At 38.4% G+C, this 23,994-nt stretch overlaps 1 protein-coding gene across 14 annotated transcripts in view; it reads left to right on the plus strand.

Moving 5' to 3' along the window:
* The window catches only part of PEX5L (peroxisomal biogenesis factor 5 like), a 331,590-nt gene that overhangs the window by 59,312 nt on the left and 248,284 nt on the right, over window positions 1–23,994 (plus strand). For 6 of the 14 annotated variants that reach the window (XM_061415203.1, XM_061415219.1, XM_061415146.1 and 3 more), the window contains exons 1-2: window positions 13,417–14,480; window positions 16,321–16,392. The exons of 4 other annotated variants lie outside the window; for them this stretch is intronic. In XM_061415203.1, the coding sequence (XP_061271187.1) occupies window positions 14,388–14,480; window positions 16,321–16,392 (165 nt within the window). In that variant the 5' untranslated portion in view covers window positions 13,417–14,387. Of the gene's footprint in view, window positions 1–13,416; window positions 14,481–16,320; window positions 16,393–23,994 lie in introns of those variants that run through there. 4 more of the 14 variants (XM_061415266.1, XM_061415255.1, XM_061415166.1 and 1 more) reach the window with 2 other exon arrangements.

Genomic DNA, 23,994 nt, shown 5'->3' on the forward strand with positions numbered 1-23,994 from the left:
AGCCTTGACTAGACGGACCTTTGTTGGCAAAGTAATGTCTCTGCTTTTTAATATGCTGTCTAGGTTGGTCATAACTTTTCTTCCAAGGAGTAAGCCTCTTTTAATTTCATGGCTGCAATCACCATCTGCAGTGATTTTTGAGCCCAGAAAAATAAAGTCAGTTTCCACTGTTTCCCCATATATTTGCCATGAAGTGATGGTACCAGATGCCATGATCTTAGTTTTCTGAATGTTGAGCTTTAAGCCAACTTTCTCACTCTCCTCTATCACTTTCATCAAGAGGTTCTTTAGTTCTTCACTGTCTACCATAAGGGTGGTATCGTCTGCATATTTGAGGTTATTGATATTTCTCCCAGCAATCTTGATTCCAGCTTGTGCTTCATCCAGCCCAGTGTTTCTCATGATGTACTCTGCATATAAGTTAAATAAGCAGGGTGGTGATATACAGCCTTGACATATTCCTTTTCCTGTTTGGAACCAGTCTGCTGTTCCATGTCCAATTCTAACTGTTGCTTCCTAACCTGCATACAGGTTTCTCAAGAGATAGGTCAGATGGTCTGGTATTCCCATCTCTTTCAGAATTTTCCACAGTTTATTGTGATCCACACAGTCAAAGGCTTTGGCATAGTCAATCAAGCAGAAATAGATGTTTTCCTGGAACTCTCTTGCTTTATCGATAATCCAGCAGATGTTGGCAATTTGATCTCTGGTTCCTCTGCCTTTTCTAAATCCAGATTGAACATCTGGAATTTCATGGTTCACATATTGCTGAAGCCTGGCTTGGAGAATTTTGAGCATTACTTTACTAGCGTGTGAGATGAGTGCAATTGTGAAGTAGTTTGAGCATTCTTTGGCATTGCCTTTCTTTGGGATTAGAATGAAAACTGACCTTTTCCAGTCCTGTGGCCACTGCTGAGTTTTCCAAATTTGCTGGCATATTGAGCACAGCACTTTCATAGCATCATCTTTCAGGATTTGAAATAGCTCAACTGGAATTCTATCACCTCCACTGGCTTTGTTCATAGTGATGCTTCCTAAGGCCCACTTGACTTCACATTCCAGGATGTCTGGCTCTAGGTGAGTGATCACACCATCATGATTATCTGGGTCATGAAGATCTTTTTTGTACAGTTCTTCTGTGTATTCTTGCCACCTCTTCTTAATATCTTCTGCTTCTGTTAGGTCCAAAGCATTTCTGTCCTTTATTGAACCCATCTTTGCTTGAAATGTTCCCTTGGTATCTCTAGTTTTCTTGAAGAGATCTCCAATCTTTACCATTCTATTTTTTCCCTCAATTTCTTTGCATTGATCGCTGAGGAAGGCTTTCTTATCTCTCCTTGCTATTCTTTGGAACTCTGCATTCAAATGGGTATATCTTTCCTTTTCTCCTTTGCTTTTCGCTTCTCTTCTTTTCACAGCTATTTGTAAGGCCTTCTCAGACAGCCATTTTGCTTTTTTGCATTTCTTTTTCTTGTGGATGGTCTTGATTCCTGTCTCCTGTACAATGTCATGAACCTCCGTCCATAGTTCATCAGGCACTCTGTCTATCAGATCTAGTCCTTTAAATCTATTTCTCACTTCCACTGTATAGTCATAAGGGATATGATTTAGGTCACATCTGAGTGGTCTAGTGGTTTTCTCCACTTTCTCAATTTCAGTCTGAATTTGGCAATGAGTTCATGATCTGAGCCACAGTCAGCTCCTGGTCTTGTTTTTGCTGACTGTATAGAGCTTCTCCATCTTTGGCTGCAAAGAATATAATCAATCTGATTTCAGTGTTGACCATCTGGTGATGTCCATGTGTAGAGTCTTCTCTTGTGTTGTTGGAAGAGGGTGTTTGCTATGACCAGTGCATTCTCTTGGCAAAAATCTATTAGTCTTTGCCCTGCTTCTTACTAAGGTGCCAACAGCTTTACCCACTGTTGCCCTTGCACAATCAATTCAAATGTCAACACAGCAAAAAAGGTAAATAATGTTTTAGTACTTTTATGAGAAATAGTTTTAACTTCACAGATCACCTGAAAGAATCTCAGAAACCACAAGGGTTCTGCGGACAACATTCAAAAGTTAACGTTGTCTCTTAAGTGTTAAAGGCATTCTTCAGTCTGATGATTTTCTGGGTTTCTTAAACTGTCTTAACAAAACTCTTAGTGTAAGGTGGATTTCGACATGTAAGGTAGATATGAATGTGTGTTAACATGAAAAGATATTCACAATGTGTTGTTGAGTATAAAGTGTAGTTTAATATTTATACAACCACATTTGTATCATAAAAGTGTATATGTATGATATATTTATACACAGATACATATATGTGTATCTGTGTACAAATATTTGGGGATTTGACACCAATAAGAGAAAGTAAGAGGAGTTAGGAGTAATGGGAGTTATTAATCTTTTCCTCTTGCTATAAAGCATAAGGATTTCATTAAATGTTTACTAAGTATCAACAATGTGACAGGCATACTTCTGCACTTTTAAAAAAAAGTTTTAGTGTTTCCTATAAGGAGAAACTTCTGCTTTTATAATTTTAAAAAGCTTTTTCCATTTGGGGCACATTTGTCCGTGACAATTTAGCTGTTCCTTACAGGAGCCTCGCTTCATCTCTCTTTAAAACCCCCACACTCGCCTACCCAGAACAATTTTGCAAGAGTGCAGAGTTTTTTTGGTTTGGGGTTTTTTTTTTTTTTTTTTTTTTTGAGTGCAGTGCAGAGTTTTTTAAAAGTCTCTTTATTAAAGTCTACATCTACTTCCAAAGATGGATTTAAATTAATTGAGCTACAGTCAGTTTTCCGTCTCTTAGCACTATGTTATCAATATATTACTAGTATTCACTTGGGGTATTAATCAGAGATTGCAAAACGAGTCTTCAGTGCTTCCTTCCAGTGCTCTCAAGTTGATATGAACTTCGTACTCTTCATCACTGAAATTTATCTGCTCTGTATTGTTCAAGAAGTCTTTCTTATTATCTTCATAATTTTGTGATGACCTCTGTAATACAAGCATCTAGACTTGGAGTTTCATTCCTAAAAATGATAGAAAGGAAAAATGCCAACGTGAGAACTGAGGGAAGAAGCCCATCAGTAGTTATGTGTACTCACTGGGATGTTGTGGTCTTGTAGAAAGAACGCTGTTCTGTAGCTCTGAAGCTTGCCTATATGTAGCTGAATATCCTTCAATAGTTTTAATGTAACAAATTATTTTAAAATATTAATAACAAAAGAGTATCTAATTAAGTAGCAAAAATCCCCAAAGAAACTTTGAGCAAGAAGATAAATATTGTGGTTGATTCTGCCTTACTCTAGCTTTCCCCCATTATAAAGTTTTTTCCTTGGACAAGTTAAAAACAAGTGAAATGCAATGAAAGCAATGAGTAAATACATTTCTTTTTAATATTTTATACTCCCTGATCAGTTCAACTCTTAGGTTTGGATAAAGAATTCTTGTTATTGATGTCCAAAAAAATCACAATAAATCTTTTCAGATGTTCTGCAGTACTGAACAATTGCACATTGTATTTTTAAAAAACAGACTCCCTTTGTTTTGTCAAATAGCAAGAAACAAGAAAAGTTTAGATGTTGCTTTAGACTTTACAGAGTGCAAAAATATCCTTTATTAAATGCAAAATGTTTTTCTATATTATTCAAATATTCTCTCTCTCTGGCTATCTCTCTCAAAAATATGAAAAAAAATGAAACATTGTATTTTTCCTAAAATAATTTTACGTGTTACCAAAATAAGTGAGTGCCTAGCATGTATTTTTTATAGATCTAGTCACTGCTAATTTAATTCCTGACTAGAGAAAATACAGATGCTTTTATCACTTATAGTAGCCAGTATTGAAAAAATAATCTTATGATACACAAAGTGATGAATTAATAAGCATGTCATAATAGAATTGGTGTGTGTCAGTTCTCAACTGACCATACACCAATTATAACAGGCTCCATGGCCGGCACACCCTGACCACTTTAGTGGCACCTACCTGCTCTCCTTCCCTCCATTCTTCTTTCCCACACTTAAGCCAGAGCAGCCTTCCTAAACCACAGATTTTATAACGTGCTTACTCTCCTGCTTCAAGCCCTCCATGGCTCCACATTGCCCTTAACATAATGACAGGATTTTCAAGACTCCACCTGCCTCTGAAGCCTCATCTGAGTTCATCCTCCCAAAATCCAATACCATCCTCATTTCTGATACTAGGAGACCCTGCTACCTCCTATCTTTGGTCTTCTCTGTTTATCACTCTTTGCAGGCCAGCTCCCCAAGCCCACATGCAGAGAGACCCTGTCCTCCACCTGGATGACTTGCCCTCATCATTCAGATCCCAGTATCTCCTCCAGGCCTCCTGTGACCTTGACACAAAGCAAAGTCCCATGGTCTCCTTCATATCTCCAGATTCCTCTGTCACAGGTTCTTCACTTGTTTGTAATTAAAGGGAAGTTTAGTTACTTCCCTTTTCCAGTAGGTATCAAGCTTTCTGAGCAGGGTACCACACCTCCCTTGTGGGCTCTAGAGCCCCAGATTTCAGCACATTCATACTAGATGAATCAGATCAGATCAGATCAGTCGCTCAGTCATGTCCGACTCTTTGCGACCCCATGAATCGCAGCACGCCAGGCCTCCCTGTCCATCACCAACTCCCGGAGTTCACTCAGACTCACGTCCATCGAGTCAGCAATGCCATCCAGCCATCTCATCCTCTGTCATCCCCTTCTCCTCCTGCCCCCAATCCCTCCCAGCATCAGAGTCTTTTCCAATGAGTCAACTCTTCGCATGATGTGGCCAAAGTACTGGAGTTTCAGCTTTAGCATCATTCCTTCCAAAGAAATCCCAGGGCTGATCTCCTTCAGAATGCAAGGAGCCAACTCATTGGAAAAGACCCTGATGCTGGGAAAGATTGAGGGCAGGAGAAGAAGGGGGCAACAGAGGATGAGGTGGTTGGATGGTATCATAAACTCAATGGACATGAGTTTGAACAAACTCTGGGAGATAGTGAAAGACAGGGAAGCCTGGTGTGTTGCCATCCATGGGGTTGCAAAGAGTTGGACATGACTGGGCGACTGAACAACAACAATACTAAATGATCAAAAATACTTAAGAGGATGAGTAACACAGCCCTGACCTCAAGCAGCTTACAGTATATTTGGCAGACTAAAAATATGGCAAAATCGGTTCCATTATTACCTTAGATTTATATGATACCCAAGTCTCTTTTATGGAAAAAAATATAGATATATTGAATCTATAGAATATATTTAAAATAAAATTTTAGTAATATATTTTTACTGTAAAGTATAACATATATGAAATGTTTAAAGTAGTACAAGAATAAAATGAAAACACTGCATTCTTACGCCAAGGGAAAATAAAATTACCATATTTGAGAAGCTCCTTCTTATCCCTTACTCATCATCAAACAAGGGAGGTTTTTTAGCTGTTCATTTTTTGAAGATTATTGCTTATCAGTCAATTAAGTCATAAGGAATTTCCTGTAAAAATCAGCAAAATACCAGAAATGCCACATGTATTCATATACATTTGTGCTTATTTTTTCCAGCAATGGATGTTGTGTTTGCTGAAAATGTCAGGAGTGATCCACTACATATTACTATTTCTGTGATTACTGTCATGTATTAACTGAATCTACCACCCCTAGTGATAAAAGGGTGATCTTGCATTAACATGAAGCAACCCTTGTCCTAAATGAATACAATTTTGTCTGAACAAACTCATCAAGTACTTGAACACCTAACATTGTCATACACTCTACCTTGTATTTTCTCAAATTAAAAAAAAAAAAATGCCTCATGACTCAAATCTATAGTTTCCAGCCATCAAACTCCTTTTTACTTGAGCCCAGGAATCACAGGATATTTGCTCTCAGGTGATTGGTGACAATACTTTATATAAATAAAGCTATTTAAACTTTGCCTTTCGTTATAAGCCACTTTATTTTGCCCTCGTTATGAAGCAAGGTATTAATTGATGTTCATCAAAAAATAGTGTGTTTGATTGGCTACATATCCTCTGAACTCTGCTGTTTTAATCTTGTATCCAATGTCACATGTCCAGTGAATAAATGAGCTGTCTGTTGCCCAGATGTTTCTTGCCCCTGTACATCCTGTGGCTTAGGAGAGCTCCCTCAATAAGTAGTTGCCTGGAAGCTCCATGACAAAGACACCCAGACCTGCCCACCATTTAGGGATTTCCATGTCTTACCTAAAATGTTGTCATCAATGAATTCATAAGCCATTGCGGAAATGAGATGAATGAAAGAAGCCATCAGGACACTGATGGATAAATAACAAGAACTATGGTGTCGGGTTAGAATTCCTGAGGTTATCAAGGCCACAGAGGAGAGCCCAGAGATGAAAGTAATGGGCTGTACCGCCAGGCAATGTCACTCTCAAGAATAGGGAAGAGTTATTCTAAGATGTCATGACTATGTGTAGATCCAGATGAAAGGAAAAAAAAAAAACAACAAACCTCATGTTATTTTAGCCATAATAAAAAAACTGGTTATCAATGAGTCACATAAATGCAGCTTAATGGTAAACAGCCTTCTGCACAGATCTGGTGACTGAGGCACAGATTTCAGGTTGACTCTTGTCAGAAACAAATTTTTCTTGAGCACTGTCAAAGCATCAAAGCAATGTGTGAGTTTAGAGATGGTATGAAAATAGAGACATTATTATATTTACTTGGCAAACAGAGTGCTTACAGAAGCAGCTAGCTTTTCTTTCCTTTTTATTAAAGTACAATGATTGCTGTTTTCTTTCACAAGGACATAAAATCATCATGTCCAGCCCAGTTGTAAAGGAGTCAGCAGCAGGTGTGTGGTGCCAGGTGCTCCAACTGCCCGTGAAAAGGCAAAGGAGCCACTGGAGAGGCCAGTGACAAGCACACCTGTGTTTGAGATGGGAGTAACACACGCCTAGACCCCCATCTGGTAGGGCCAATGCCTATAGCAATATGAAGTCATGTCAATAGGGATCAGAAGCAGGGCATAGGTGAATAGTTTTGGTTTTAGATTATTTCTTATTTTTCTCAAGTATGGAGTACATAAGTTACCCTTTTATTAGTTTTTTTTGGGGGGGGGATGAGACTTTTTATGTGATAGAAGTATTTATTTCCATTTGAGGATCCAAAATGATGATGTTGGTTCTCTCAGGCCCCTTACCTGTCTTACATCAACAAGCACTCCCTGCTGTTTGAGTGATGACAGATAAAATTGCCAAATGGGAGTGGTTTTAGTTTGATCTTGCCTTGGAAACAGCACCAGTGCCACATAATGCTGAGAAATCTAGTAGACTGAAATATATGTATGTATTATTATTGTCTTTAGCAGGCAGGAAACGAGTTTTATGGCTCTGTCATTGCATGCTATACCACTGCATTTACAGCTTCAAGAGCCTAGTCTAGAGAAAATATGGAAATGATTTTTATAGAGACAAGAGCCTTTCAGATGAAAGAACTGGACTCAAAATTTTCCATTAAGACGGACATCATTTTTCGTTTTTTTGGTTTCTCTTTTTGAATGTGATTTTCTTTGGTTTTGGAAGGGAGGGAGGGTTAAGAGGAGTGTCTTTATTGTCCTCAAAGTAATGTGGAACACTGCTGAATCCGACATGACTGAAATTTTCAAGTTTAGTTTTTGTTTATGCCTACTTATTCTCATTAAACCACCCTAGTACTGGACTGTTCCCAGGAGCATATGTAACTCCTCTGAGAAATCATTAGCCGTCCTAGCCCTGCCTGAGTCTTCCTACTTTTGTTGGATGTACCAGAGGTAAATACTTAACACACAGTCCAGAGTAAAGTAAAGATATTTGCAGGGTATGATCAAAGGGTATGAAATTGAGGACATGATGATTAATATCAACTGGAACTGCCTATCACACCCTGGATTTGTTTCAAAATATTGAGTTGTTTGATCACTTGCTTTTGACTGAGAACTGTAAAAATCCCAGCACTTTGATCAGAAATCCTCTTCCCTAATCCTAGTGATATGTCCTGTCACTAGCACATAATGCTAGAAATGTAGTTCACTGATTTGCTTTTCAAATGAAAGTAATGATTTGCTGTAGGGTAACAAATCCTAAACTTTTAGTGTTCTTATTTTGGAAGCTTACTAAACCAATGATTTTGCTTTTCTGAGGTTTAAAATTAAATAAACCTTGGAGGAAAGAATCTGTAAAAATGTGATTATATGTACTACATGTACTATACTTTCCCAATTAGACTTAGCCTTAAAATCAGCAGACAGATGAACAGATATCCAAAAACAAGTATAATAAAATGTAGTGGTGAAATCTAGCTAGTAAGTATATAGATGCTCACCATAAAATTCTTTTGACTTTGCTGTATGTTTGATTTTTTAATAAAATTTGATAAAATATTGGAAAAGATATGTAAGAAGGTGTATGTCTAATACTGAACTTGTGTTTTGGAGAAAATGGCATTGTACAATGACATATGATTGAGTGATCTTAATGAATATTTCTGTTGAATTCTCTTACAACCTAGGGTTGAATTCTCATCTTTGAAAAACTTGGAAAATATAAAAATAATTTTAAGAAGCTTTAACACTCTTCAGGTTATTCTTTTATAGACCAAAAGCCACTCTAAAGATAGAAAAGGCAGCATTAAGGAGGGACCTCAAAGCCAACGGTGAAAATTATATTGTGTATCACTGCCATTTTATTGTTCAGCTAGTAAGTAACTGGCGGAGAAGGCAGTGGCACCCCACTCCAGTACTCTTGCCTGGAAAATCCCATGGACGGAGGAGCCTGGTGGGCTACAGTCCATGGGGTCGCTAAGAGTCGGACATGACTGAGCGACTTCACTTTCACTTTTCACTTTCATGCATTGGAGAAGGAAATAGCAACCCACTCCAGTGTTCTTGCCTTGAGAATCCCAGGGACAGGGGAGCCTGGTGGGCTGCCATCTATGGGGTTGCACCGAGTCGGACACAACTGAAGCAACTGAGCAGCAGCAGCAGTAAGTAACTGGAGTACCTATTTTCCCAAATAGACTTAGCCTAAAATCAAAAAATTACTAAATATCTGGCCATATGCTTATGGTTTAAAACATGGTTTAAAATGCATCAACATATTTGTTGTGCTTACATTTCTTTTTTCACTCAGCAATATACCTTTAGAACTGAGTTTGATTACCATATGTTATGTTTGCTCACGCCTGGCCCAAAACTAAAAAATTGCACCCTGTGGCTCTTTTTTTGCCATAACATCACAGTTGGTGGGGGAAGAACACAACTGTGAATGTCTTTTTTTTTTTTTAAGAAAAAAATAGTTTTTGAAAAATGCCAAGTGTAAGCCCTTCTGTAAATGATTCTCTGTAATGATGACATTTTCTCTTCAGAAGGTTTATTTCCTCCATATGAAAGAAAAATAAAAGATCTACAAATTGTCTTTTTAATTGGTAAGGTGGTGACTTTCTATTTAAAAGGTCTGTCTCAGCTTATGTCCTAAATGGAGAAACTCTCAAGCTTTTAGTCCAAGTCTTTGGGGCGAAGTTCCTTCTCCCTCATTCTCTGTTTTTTCCATTCGTTATTTCTTTGTATCCACAGCAGCAGTGTTGGTAGGTGTGCTAACACTGTGGATCTTTTTTTTTTAAACGAAAAGACATGGGGCCAAAATGATATCCAAAAAAACTGTCATAAGGTGAAGTGAAAAGGAAAGGGGCGTATTAAATGCAATAAACAAAACAATCCACTTCACCATCCATCCCACCACACTTGCCACAAGGGACAGAAGTAATAACTGTAGCATGAATCTCTACATTTTAAAAAACTAGCATTTATTCTTCCAGAAATGTAGTAAAGGAAAGGTAAAGCCCCAACCTGGTCGCTTTTCTGCAATGTAGACTTTATTTATTTATTTATTTATTTATTTATTTGGTGTGGTTTTTTATTGCAATATTTTATCAGATAAGTAGGTAAGATTTCATGACAGGGATGGACAGCATTTTACCACTTAAGCCCAGGGACAGTCAGAGAAAACCATGCAAGCCAATGGTGCCTGGATCCCCAGCCTCCCCTTTGGGAAGTGTTTTTCTTTTTTTTATTTTATTTTATTTTATTTTATTATTTTTTAATTTAATTTTATTTTTTAACTTTACAATATTGTATTGGTTTTGCCGTATATCAAAATGAATCCGCCACAGGTATACATGTGTTCCCCATCCTGAACCCTCCTCCCTCCTCCCTCCCCCATACCATCCCTCTGGGTCGTCCCAGTACACCAGCCCCAAGCATCCAGTATCGTGCATCGAACCTGCAATGTAGACTTTAAATGAGTCTTTTCTATGGCAATTTTATGGATCTCTCAAGTAATCACATTTTTTGTTTTCTTTTTTATTATTGTTATAAAAGAAAATCATTCTTATTTCAAGAAGAACTCCCAAGTATAAAGAGAAAACACAGATCATGTGTAATTCTGTCACCCAGAGAGCAAGACTCTTAATATTTGAAATATATGTCTAGATTTTTCTTCTGTAAATATATATCACATAATTATAATTTTAAAAGAAACAGGCACTTTTTTTCCTCTCCAAAAGCACTTTGTTCTTCCTTTCATGCTTCATGAGTTATTCCCCTTCACCCTCTGGAATCTACATTTTCATTCTCATTACTGCTGTTTCTTGAACTATGAACATACTCAATAGCTTTACACAAGGGAAGGAGGGAAAACTGTAACTTTCCCAGTATTCTTGCCCTGTATTTTTTGTCTTTGCACTAGCATTCTTGCTCTCTCTATTTCTCTCTCTTTCTCTCTTTAAAGCTATAACTTAAGGACATAAGATCTACCACCTTAACAAATGTGTCCCTCTTTCCCTTTTCATTCGAGCTTGCTAAGAGAAAATAACTCCCCTCTCACCATTACCACCAATGTATTCATTAATTTACTTTAATCTTGGTTCCATCATCACTAATTCTTCTTTTCCTAACAGCCTTGATGACTTCCAAAATGCCAAATACAGTGAAAGTATGCAGTTTGCCTCCTTCTTTAACCTTCCATCAGCATTTGACACCATCTACAACTCTATGTCCTTTGACTGCATTGAGTTTCTCCTCCTACACCTATGCCCACTCCTGTTCCACTTCCCTTCATTGGGTTCTTGTCTTTGGCCCATTCTTTAAATGTAACGATTCTCCAGGATGCCAGCCTTAGTCCTCATCTCTTCCGTCTCCACATTTTCCTTTTTAATGAGCTCGACCTCTCTGACAACTTTAATTATCTCCATCAATCCATATGTCTTGTCCTTATCTCTCTTCTAAAAATATAGACCCATATATCCAACTGGACAACTGGATCTTTCCACTTGGATGAACTTTCCAAAGGCATTACAAACTCAGCAAGTATCTTCTTAGCACAGCATCTCCTTTCCCAATCCTCCCCTCTCTCATTGATCCTCTTTTCAGCTGCTGGCAATACCATTTAATAGCTATAATAATGTAAATAACAGCAAAGATATTTCTGAAAATACATGATCATGATACAGACCTGATCACTGAAAGAAGTAATATTTGCATTTATTTTGACATCTATAGTCAATCATATATTGCATTTGGGACTAATTAATGCAATTATAGGATTTCCCTTGTAGTTCAGTTGGTAAAGAATCTGCCTTCAATGCAGGATACCCGGGTTCAATTCCTGGATTGGGAAGATCCCCTCGAGAAGGAAACAGCAACCCCCTCCAGTATTCTTGCCTGGAGAATCCCATGGACAGAGGATCCTGGCAGGCTACAGTCTATGGGGCTGCAAGAGTTGGACACTGCTTAGTGACTAAACCACCTCATACAATTAACTCTAAAAAAGGACTGCTATAGAATTTAATAATTAAGAGTCCATTGGTGACTGTCAAGAATGCAATTACAGTAAATTGCACCCTGATTGTGATTGGCTTAGAAGTGAAGAGAAAGGAAGGTGGCATCACTGACTCAATGGACATGAGTTTGAGTAAACTCCGGGAGTTGGTGATGGACAGGGAGGCCTGGTGTGCTGCAGTCCATAGGATCACAGAGTCGGACACTACTGAGCGACTGAACTGAACTGATGGCTAGTGAGCACAGACCACTCTTTCAAGTTTGATGATAAAGAGATAAGAGAGATTGAATGAATGCCTTTAGGGGAAAAGCAGAAGGAAGTCATCTTTTAGGACAGGAAAAAAGTGAGCAATTTTGTAGGCTGCAGGAAGGAAGGTGGTAGAGAAGAAGGGATTGAAGATAGGAAAAATAAGATAGGAATTGAATACTGACAACCACGAAGAAAAGAGTAGGATGGTCTTTGTTTCTTTTGTGTATATTATATATTTTTCATTAACATTTGCTTTAGTAAATATCAGGTCTACTGTTTATCACATTGAATAGTACTGAATAAGAAACAGTAATAAAATTTTTTGAAATATTTATATGTAAACCTTTACACTTGTTTTCATATCTATAGTTAGGCAAAAATTATAACTGAAGCTAGTTGGCACAATTAATTAAATCATATATTCCTTTCCCTTTCAAAATTTCCCTTGTATATTCCATTCCTAGTGAATATGATAAATTCTTTTAATTCAACCCATACACAACTGGAAGTTTTCAGTTAAAACTCTCGCTTTTTCATAAACTCTTATAAGTCTTCTTTTAAAAAGAACATTGCTTCGTTTTCCAGGTCTCTATCCCATTAGACTTTATTATTGCTTTGTTACTTACTTGCAAAATTTTCTTCTATAATAGACATTCTGTATCCATGGCCATGTATGATTTTCCTATACATTTTCCAAGTTTTATGGTTTATTTAGTTCAAGTGAATATACCCACCTTTCTGTTTCATTTTTGTGGAGGTAGATAGGGTTAAAGAGAGATGGAACATTTACAGAGAGGAAAGATGATCAGGCTCAATGTTCCTAAGAAAACAGCAACTCTGATCCAGTGATATTAAAAAAAAAATCATCAGTACTAAAAATATAACTAGATAGTTCTCCTTCCAGTTATTCAGAAAGGGTTCATAACGGTGTGGGGAGGAGAGGAGATACTGTATTTGGAGTGTCAGAATTGGACACTTATCCTGAGCTGAAAGCTTCTCACAGAGTGGGAGACGTTTTCAGCAATTTTTCTCTTTCCTCACTTCTCCCACCTCGAGGTCCTCACCATGTTAACTTCACTACACTGATGCTCCCTCCTCAGCTGCATGTAGAGGGGCAGTGCACAAAATCTGCTCTCAGCAGGTAGCATGCTCTCAGGCTGAGGTGGACAGGGGCCTAACCTCACTGCCTCAGGGGCAATCCTCAGCTGCAGTGGCTGCAGGGAGGTGGGAGGAGCACAGGAAATGATTCCCTTCTGGCTTCTCCTCCCCCAGAAGCCCCGCCTCCTCATGCTAGGCCAGTGGGGAGGTTAGCTTTCTTTCTCCTTCTAGGTCAGTCCTCTGACCAGTGTGAAGGGCCACGCAGGAGCTATGGAGTTGCTTTCTTGTGCTTGACCAAGTGCATAGATAGAAGACAGGGATTCCCGGCTGGGAGGAGGGAGGAGAGCAGAAGATCCCTGGCTGGGCTGGCTGATCTCAGCAGTCCAAGTGGGAAGCTGAGAGCTTGAAAGAGGATTATACTCGCACTAGGAATAAGCAGTAAGTGAGCGAATAGCCATGATGGCTTAGAAAAGGCTTAATCCCCATGGGGTTATGGGGTGAGCTAGAAAATATTGCTTAACTCTAGAGTAAAACTGGAAAGCTTCTGTGTACAGTTGTCTGCTGTTTGGAGACTAGGAGCTTAAGTACAAACCCAGATGCCTCCTCCCACTCTTGGAAAATGCCAACTTCTGTTTACAGTAGTTGGGAATATAATCTCCTTCCCTGATCTAGCCTCTTTCTGGGGAAATTTAGTACTAAACCAGATAAGGAGTTGTGATTAAACTGGAGAAGTAGAATCTGTACTGGCAGGAAGGGCAATCTTGAATTATGTTCTGTGAATGCCAACATTGTTATATATATATATATATATTAATAGTGATTTACTAATCACAAGAGAGTCTAGGGTGGGGCATTGAAAACTTTTTTGACAGAGAAGCTGAGTAGTCCATATGCATGAGATGAAATACAAAAATTTGTATAATTAATAATAGATGGAGGGGTTTTTTGAGCATTAAACTAGAACAGCAGTCAGGGAACATGGCAGTACTTGGATAAACATTAGCTAGAAAAAGAAGAAATTTTAGTTTCAACGATTTCACAATGTTTACAAAGTCAAAACAATGATCCGGGGATACTTCGGTTAGTGTGGCGCATTACATATACTATTGCTGGGCAAGATCTGTGGTTCTCTGGTCAGCAAGCTCTGGCAATGAAGCCACTGCGGCTGGTGCAAAGAATTCTGGGATGTCTGACAGTGAAATGGATGCAAAGGCACATATTCCATCTCTACTTAATGTCCTTCTGTCCAGAAATCGGGTCATGCAAATGAGCTACTTGGTACGTATATAGATCAATATTCAGTAAAGGCATTTCTAAATGATTTGCATTAGAGGGTCTCTGGACAATATCTTATGGTGACCAGTGGACTAAAAGGATACGAAAGCAAAGTGATAGGAAGTCAGTTTGATTGAAACCAACCTTGTTCTTTTTGTTTTCCATCAGTCTTGAAATGGAACCTCAAATGAGGACAAGAATAATAATAGAAATACTGTGGCCATCTGTTCTGTTCTAAGTGGCTAAACTCATTAATATATGAATGAGAATTCAGATTTTATTTATGCATCCTAGTACTTGAATATTCAGGAAATCTCTATCAGGGGAACAAAACACAACAATAGGAGGTATGTTTGTTGGAGGGGTGAGGGAGTGGGGAAGTGTGGAAATCTGCTGTTGAAATGTTATAGGAGAAAAAACAGACAAGAATCATGTCCCATAATGTAAAGAAGACTTTTGTCATGTTTGCTGAAGGATGTAATTCTTCCCGATAAGACGAGGATCCTAATGTGGCACAGTGGATGGAAACATAAGAAATATTTATAATTCCCTTAATTCTAGTTGATATAGTTAATACTGAGCAGGATTTTGTTTTTGTTTTTTTTAAGATAGCAATCTTGGATTACAGCTAATTAGGTAGTGAATTTTCTTTTCTTTTTGTTACTGGTCCTCTGCAAGGTACTAATAATTTCTGAAATTATGAAGAAGTAACTGTCATTCCTGGTATTTCCTTTAACCCTTGCACTGGGAGAAAGGGGGGAAAATAAGACTCAGACATATTATCTTTCTCCTGTAACACAACAGTAAAATTGTTGGCATGGTCTGTGTTGTTTTCTAACTTTATAACTTTTGCTATGGGGAAAGACAGATGGAGGAAAAAATGCCAATAAAGAATATTTTTTTTAATGGTCTGTACTCTTCCAACTTTTTAAGCTATCTAATTTTGAAAATTTTCTTATTTACCTTTTAAAAATTATTTCTGAGTTGTCTCTTCCAATATTAGTTTTCATCAGATTTATAGGCAAATACAGAAAATCTGAGGCTTCCCTGGTAGCTCACCTGGTAAAGAATCAGCCTGCATTGCAGGAGACCCTGGTTCGATTCCTGGGTTGGGAAGATCCCCTGGTGAAGGGATAGGCTACCCACTCCAGTATTCTTGGGCTTCCCTGGTGTCTTAGATTGTAAAGAATCTGCCTCCAATGCAGAAGACCTGGGTTCCATCCCTGGGTTGGGAAGATCCTCAGGAGGAGGGCATGGCAAACCACTCCAGTATTTTCTTGCCTGGAGAATCCCCATGGACAGAGGAGCCTAGTGCTACAGTGCATGGTGTTGCAGAGTCAGATACAGCTAAGCAACTAAGCAACTAAACATGGCACAGCACATAGAAAATCTGAAGATTCATTAACTGAGTGGTGTTATACTTGCTTATTCTTAAAAATATATGAAGAATTAAAAGCAAACATTTAGTACCTGAAGTCTTAAGCATAATATGATCACTAAATGCAGCTTCACTGTTTAAGAAAAATGCCCTAGGACTCTAAGGAATGTATTATTTATCTTGAATTATTAAAGAATATTTTCTGAAACTATAGAATTGAAAAAGAAGCATAACAATATTCAGAAAAGGATTAAAGGTATAATTTGGATGGGAGAGGCTAAGCAGAAGCCAACAATTTAATAAAAATATTTGCTACTGTCCATGAGAGGTTGGCATAAAGAATGATGTATTGTGACTAGTGAACAAGGTTAAGTAAAGACTTTTATCTTTAAAAAGTATTAAGTAGGAATTAACATTATTAACGGAAAGAAACTAAATGATCATTTAAAATTATTCTTTCACAAGAAAAGTAAAGAAAAAGGATATGGAAAACTAAGCAGTGACGAAGACCTGGAAATAATTGTTGATCAAAAGCAGGTAAGTGAATGCTTACATACATTTTCTACTGTTGCGTTGTAGATTTTTGACAACTGTGAGCCCTTTGACCTTTCAGCTCTGCCCTGGCAGCTTTATTAGCCTGACTAACTGAACCCTGCATAAGACAGATTTTGAGAGCAGCTAGGCCTCTCTGTCTAAGGCCTCTGATGCACTGACTTCTGCATGATGTCAACATGTATGTCCTGTTTGTAAGAATGAAGAAAAATAAAACAGAGCAAAATAAGAGAGTGTTTGGAAATTGAAAACCCTACTTGAAAAAATGAATCAGTACAACAATGATAATTTGGTTTGGAAAAAATATTTAAACAAGAACCAGAATGTATCTTATTTTGAAAATGAGAAATGCTACTATAGTGTAAAACAATTATAATTTAGGAGGAGGGGGATAAAAGACTTTCAAAAACTGAGAAGTTTAAAACATATTGCCCAGTTTACTTTCACAGATTGTCTGCAGTAAATTTAGAGAGTTCAAATTTCAAAACAAACCAAAAAAGAAGCTAGTTAATAGTCGTTAAAACTGCTTGTAATTTGAGAAACATCTAGCTTGTATTTTATATAGGCCCATAAGGTGAAATGAAAACTGTTTAATAGACCATAAACAGTGGCATACCAGGTAATGGAAGGTATCCAGCTCGTGTCACGGAATTGGCATTGGCCCTTAACGTCTTTGTTAATTATCAAGGAGACAAGAGAACTGCACATCTATTTCATGTGTAAGTGGCTGTGATTCTGATGATTTTGACATAAGTTCAGGTAGGGATAGAGAAATAATTCAGAGATCTGAATAGATGAAGCTATTAGAATGAAGGCAGTCAGCAAGTTACAGAACGCCAAGTTGAATTTGGACAATTTCCTAATCATGCCATTTGTTTTGCATCATGGTGATTGCATTAAAGGGGCCATTGTGTCTGTTTCTGAATAAAAGGGAAAATGACCATCAGAAGAGAGCCACCAGAAACAATTGACTTACAGACTGGCCTGTTCGGCCTGGAGTAATTGTGATTACTGAAGTAGTATTCCAGGGAAAACTGGTCAAAGCTTCTCCCCAGGAGGTGGAGATTATGTCCATACTAGAGGGTTCACTCAAACTACAGTCAGGTTTTTCTTGCCTTGTCTTCACTCTGCTGCTCCTGAGTAAACCAGGGGGGAAGAATGTTGGATTCGGCCCTGTGCTTCTGCTTAGTGCCGAACTGTCAGTTCAGTTAATAAGTGGGACCGGAGGCTGAGTGCTCTGCTGGACTATTAGCCATCATTTTAATTATGTCAGATTAATTTCTTTGGGTGTGTGATCTCTATTTCCCATATATCCTGCCCTATAGACTGGTATTCTGATGGAAGGACTGAACCTCCCTGGCAAATGTAAAAAAGGTAAAATGCAATTGAGTATGAGAATTCATATACCTATACATATCTCTATTAAAATGAAAAGTTTTATTTTATTTCTCTCTTAATCATGAAGAAGTTAAATTCCCATTCTTTTTACAGTTCTTTAGTATTGTTCTACTTGCCAGAGCTGCTTTTCTTTCTTTTCTTCATTTTTTCCTAAAGCTTATTTTTAAGTGAATTCAGGGATTCAGAAAAGAGAATTGTTGTTTTTCACAAATTTATATTGTTGTGCCTAAACACATTTTGTTAACTGTTAAAGAGTCTTTTAAAAAATAGAGCCTACTCTCCTGCTTCTTCAGAAAATAACACTTTTCTTACCTGGATCAAAAGAGGGAGGATTCGGTTTCTCCGTCACTGTTGACTCTAGTTCTCATATTTCCTCTGGTGCCACTGGACAAGCTGGCACCAGTTGGCAGTAACCCAGCTTTGCTGAGTCATTCATGTCAAAACTTGTTTTAAAAGATGAGTAATTATGAATATGAGTTGGCTTTGGTGTTTGCTGTTGGCAGTAAAAAGTAGTCCCTCCTTTTGGGGACAGTTTATTTGGTGTTGATGTAATGAGTAAATCCTAGGTAGAAACAATGACAGCATTGACAACCTCAAAGTAAAATATTTGGGAAAACACTCTGATTAGTCTTTATAACACTATTAAAAATTCATCCTGAATTTAAGAGATCAATATTAAAAGTGCATGTGTGTTTGTGAGTGGATGTGTGTGGAATAGTTTTTTTTAATATTGCTTCATCTCATAGTTATTATACATATTTCAGCAGGGGAGGAGGAATCTTTATGTTCAATTTAGTCTTCCTGTGTCTTTTCAGAAACATGGTAGAAATTTGTTAGTCAGTCTTCATATAGTTACAAAATTATCTCAGTAAATGGTGCCAAAAGAAAATCTAAAGAAGATAAATAAAATAGTTGGAGTGTTGTGATGGTTGGAAGTCCAGTAAGCTCATTAAAACTGTCATTCAGAAGCTGTCGCTCTACAAACGCTGTGTAAGCTATATGCTATTTTATAAGTCATGTGATTTGTAAGTCTTATACTTCCACTGAAAGCCCACAGTTTTGCTTATGTAAGCACATTAATAACAAGCAGCATAGAGTATGAGGATTTTATTCACTCTGGCTGCCCACATTCAAGGGGGTAAAAGGTGATTTCTTTGTTATTTCTCTATAAGAAAAAGTAATTTTGGAAATGTGTAAGATTTATTCTTAAAAGGTAATATTGTGCTTTTCTCTTTGTGAAATTTTAGTGGCAAGATTTATTTGAGATACGTAGGAAAATGTTCCAGAGAATTCTTAGGTTAGTGTTGATATCCTAAAGTAATAAGAGGTGCCACATAATATGTAATTACACACCCACACAGTTCTATAGTCATTTAAATGTAAATGGATCACATTGGCATTGAAGTCCATATTCTTTTCCAGAAATCCCCAGTTTTCAAACTCCAAGCCTAGGAAAGTAATCAAAGGAAGCATTGGATAAAAATCTTTATACCTCTAAAAGCCAGACATTTGATATAAAACTATTTCATTATATGTATAATTATATAACATATATAATATACATATGTACATTTACATATAATTAATAGAATTAGTTCTATATTTGGCTTTCTAGGATAAATGTTAAAAGAAATTTTATATATGTATTTTGGTTATTTTTATTATTTATTAAAATATTCTCTCCTTATTGGATGGGGATGCCTCTTGTTTAGGAATAGATCTCATGTACAGGTGAATTTCCTTTGAAGTTACTGAGATGTCAGGGGTCAGTGTGGAGGAGTAGATTGTCAAGTGCCATGAGTAAGTGATTAAAAACATTAGCCACTTTGAATAAATAGTAAATTAAAGTACTATTTTAATTAGAATAGAGCCAGTTTAATTCAAGGTTTGTGATATGCTGACCAAGATAACTTTTTTTTCTAAAATGTTTCCAAATTCCAAGCAAACATACAGGAAGTAATGAAGGCTAACACAAAATTATAGAATATTGTCATTGTAAAGAGGATACACTTGTAGGTTCAAGCATTTCAAAATAGTTTTAACAGTATGCCATAGATGATTGTAGGACTCAGAGTTGCAGCTGCATATCCTTCAGTGCAATAAGGCAGGGAAATGTCAAATGTCAACCTGTAACAAAGGTGTACACGATCAGAACCACCGTTCTCAAATTTAGCAGCCTCAGAATCCCCTTGAGGGCTTCTCAGGAATTGCTCAGTCCCACCCAGCCCCTAGAATTTCTGATTCTGTAGGTCAGGTCCAAGTAGGGCCCAACAACTTGCTTTTCTAAATCCTCAGTTCTCACTGGTGATCCTAGACCTTATTTTGAGAATATCTGGTCAAAGGAAACAACTCTTATAGTTCTGAAGAGAAAAAACATATGTATCACTTGTGATAAATCTGACATTCTTCACCTGGGAGTTACCTGGAAACCTAAAAACTAGAATTCATAGATATCCAATGTAATGATGATAAAAACAAGAAAACCACAGCCATTTACAACTAAAAGTGCTCAAAGATTCAGGTTTGCATCTGACTGAATTCCACTTAGTAGCCTTGTGATTTGAGGTATTTCCATATTTGTAAAATAATACTCTGCTCTTCCCACCTCTTAGAGTTTCTCTAAGAAAATGAGTTTGTAAAAGTACTTTGTAAACTATAAACCTGTTCAGTTCAGTTCAGTTCATTCAGTCGCGTCCGACTCTTTGCGACCCCATGAACCGCAGTACATCAGGCCTCCCTGTCCATCACCAACTCCTGGAGTCCACCCAAACCCATGTCCATTGTGTCGGTGATGCCATTCAACCATCTCATCCTCTGTCATCCCCTTCTCCTCCTGCCATCAGTCTTTCCTAGCATCAGGGTCTTCCCAAATGAGTCAGCTCTCTGCATCAGGTGGCCATAGTATTGGAGTTTCAGCTTCAGCATCAGTCCCTCCAATGAACACCCAGGACTGATCTCCTCTAGGATGGACTGGTTGGATCTCCTTGCAGTCCAAGGGACTCTCAAGTATGTCATTTTAATTAGCTGGTCATCATCACCTGCTTGGCCAGCCATACAAAATATCAGAGACCAGGTGGCTTACACAACACATATTTCTTTCTCACTGCTCTAGGGGTTAGAAAGTCCAAGATAAACATGCTGATATGTTTGGTTTCTGGCGAAGGTTGTCTTTCTGGCTTATAGAAAGAGTCTTCCCTGCTGTATCCTCACATCATCACCTGGCAGAGAGAGGGAGCAAGCTCTGGTGTCTCATCCTCTTATTAGGGCCCCATTCTTAAGGCACCATTTAACCATTGTCATCTCCTTGTGGGCCTGTCCCCAAATACAAATACATTAAAGGTTAGGGCTTCAATATATGAATCTGGAGGGGACACAAACATTCAGTCCATAACACCACCCCAAAACCCCAATTTAGCAAACAGGAACATCGAGATCTGGAGAGCTGAATCTAGTTGCTCTGAGTCCCTGGTTAGGTACAGAGAGCACTGGAAGCAGCCTTCCCTCTTGATGTGCAATCCAATACACCGTCTGTCATCCTACATAGCTCCCTATGGTCGCCCATTATTGGTCATCCCATAGGTGGGCATTAAGAGGTTGATTTGCTTCAGTGCTGTAATTATATAAAATAACCACCTACTAGGAAGTACCATAATTGGCCAGTATTTATTGAACCCTCACAGGAATAATCTTTTCTATAAACATTCCTTAGCAGTTTACTTCCCTCTTGGCCCCTGTAGCTTTATTAGGAGAGAAATGCCCTTCCAAGCAAATATATACATAATTAGAGCTGAAAGGAGGAGAAGGCAATGGCACCCCACTCCACTACTCTTGCCTGGAAAATCCCATGGACGGAGGAGCCTGGTGGGCTGCAGTCCATGGGGTCGCTGAGGATAGGACGAGACTGAACGACTTCACTTTCACTTTTAACTTTCATGCATTGGAGAAGGAAATGGCAACCCACTCCAGTGTTCTTGCCTGGAGAATCCCAGGGATGAGGGAGCTGGTGGGCTGCCGTTTACCGGGTCGCACAGGGTCGGACATGACTGAAGCGACTTAGCAGCAGCAGCAGCAGAGCTGAAAGGTGGTTGTTACCATCCACTCACCTTTCCCATCCTTAGACAGCCTCCCCCAGGAGGGCCTTGACCAGACATGAGAAGCACCATGGAGAGAGACAACACTTACCTTTCTTAGCCCCAAACCTTCATCCACTAAAAAGATGCACAACATGAGAGTTGCGAGTTAAGTTTTATTTGGGTCAAAATTAGGACTGCAGTCCAGGAGATAGCACCTCAGATAGCTCTCTGTTCCAAAGAGGTAGTGGGAGAAGGTCAATATATCAGATTTTGGTGAAGGAGGAGTTCAATGCAATCAAAAGCTTACTTTACAAAAGGTTTTCTGCTAATCATGAGGAGCTGATGTCACCATAAAGGAATTTAGTGATTTTCTAGATACGAAGAGATGCAAGGATTAGGATCATGAAATCAGTTCCTGAAAATATCTAACTATCTAAAGACCCGTTCCACCAATTTCCCTAGAGTGCAAAGTGCCTCACTCTCTACGCTCAGGAGTTATTGAAGGTGCAGCTGCAGCAGCACAGGGTTCAATCTCCACAGAGGCAGATGGCAAACGCCCTTGTTGTTGTTCAGTCACTGGCAAATGCTCTTGGCAGGTGCCAATTTGTAGTTGACACCCTTGTGAGAGTCTCCTTTTAAATTTGTAGAAGAAGCCCAAACAGAAAGCCATGGAAACTAGAACTTCTATGAATTTTCCTTTAAGAAAAAGAAGAAGCAAAGTATAGACACCCCCTGTGTTTCCAGTAGCAGAAATGCATTTAAGTAGGATTGTAATTTTATCCTAGTGGTCGTTGTGGGAATGAATCCTAAAGAGGAAAATATAGGCCAATGTGAAAGAAAAATGGAAGAATGAGAAACAGAGAAACAGGAAAGGATATCGAGCTTCCTTCTTGTACTAAGTTAATGTGGTCATTCCGCCATCTAAGCAGCTGACCTGATTCTGGGCTCATAAATAGTAAAAGGAATGGGGGTGATATGTGTCACTGCCTTGTTGTACTCTGCACCATCTGGCCAGTGCTTTTCTTGCCATATCAATGTGGTGACTTAATTTAAATATAATTCAGATCCCATTTACCTCTGATAAGACTTATAAAGCTTGAGACCTTGTCTCTTGACATCATGTATAACACTCTTCCTGGGTACCTTCTTGGAACTCCAAGAACAGAAACCCCCTCTAGACTTGCAAGACAGAAACAAGCTGGGCAGCCCGGTGATTCTGAAACAGGATGCTGTGAGATTCTGAAGGACCAAGCACATTATGCAGTTGTGGTTGCCCCCGTTATGCTCACAATAGACATAGGCTCATTAGCATTTTCCCCAGAGAGATTGATAGATGAGAATCGGTTCAATGAAAATAAGCCATATTTATGTCTGATGAGAGAGACCAAAGCTTTTCAAATTTGCTGTCTATATGAAATCAGCATTAGAGTAAACAAAAATTCACTACTGTAGTCCAATCAATGCCATCTGTCAGCAAAGCTATTTATCATCAGTAAGTGTTATACAAGGCAAAGGGAAACGTTTGTGAAAGGTTAAACAGAAAAGCAACTGCGATAAAGGCATTTTCGCTCATCTTTTATTCCTAAACATTACCTACTTGTATCAAGTAATAATATGAAAACATTACCTATTTGTGTCAAGTAATATGAAAATAGCTCAATTATGTAACCTGAGTTAGGTAATTGAGAAGGGGGCGTGGGGTAGAAATCACGGTAATGCAAAGTAACTTAACTTTTCCTTGCAAACTTACAATGCTGAGGGATTTGGTGGGGTGGGGTGTTGACTTCATACTTTTCAGACTAGTGTACTGATTCCCCTAGGCATCACCTCTGACTCCAGGAAAAACTAAAAGGACAGACCTAATATCTTAATTTCAGAGTCTTCTGACATGTTACTGAGGTCTGAAGGTAGAAGGCCAGAAAATGTAGAGGGTGATTCTTTAGAGTGACACAGAGGCAGACAGGAGAGACCTGAAATGAAGGAGGTGGCCATCGTCCCAGTTTCCACTCTCAGCTTTGTCACTTACTAAGCAGAAGGCCTGGGAGTGAGCAGCTGAAGTTCTCAGAGTTTCTGTTTCTTCATCTGTAAAATGGAATAATACCATCTGGCTCAGATG

This window comes from Bos javanicus, chromosome 1 (genome assembly GCF_032452875.1).
Source record: "Bos javanicus breed banteng chromosome 1, ARS-OSU_banteng_1.0, whole genome shotgun sequence".
In the NCBI taxonomy this organism is placed as follows: Eukaryota; Metazoa; Chordata; class Mammalia; order Artiodactyla; family Bovidae; genus Bos; species Bos javanicus.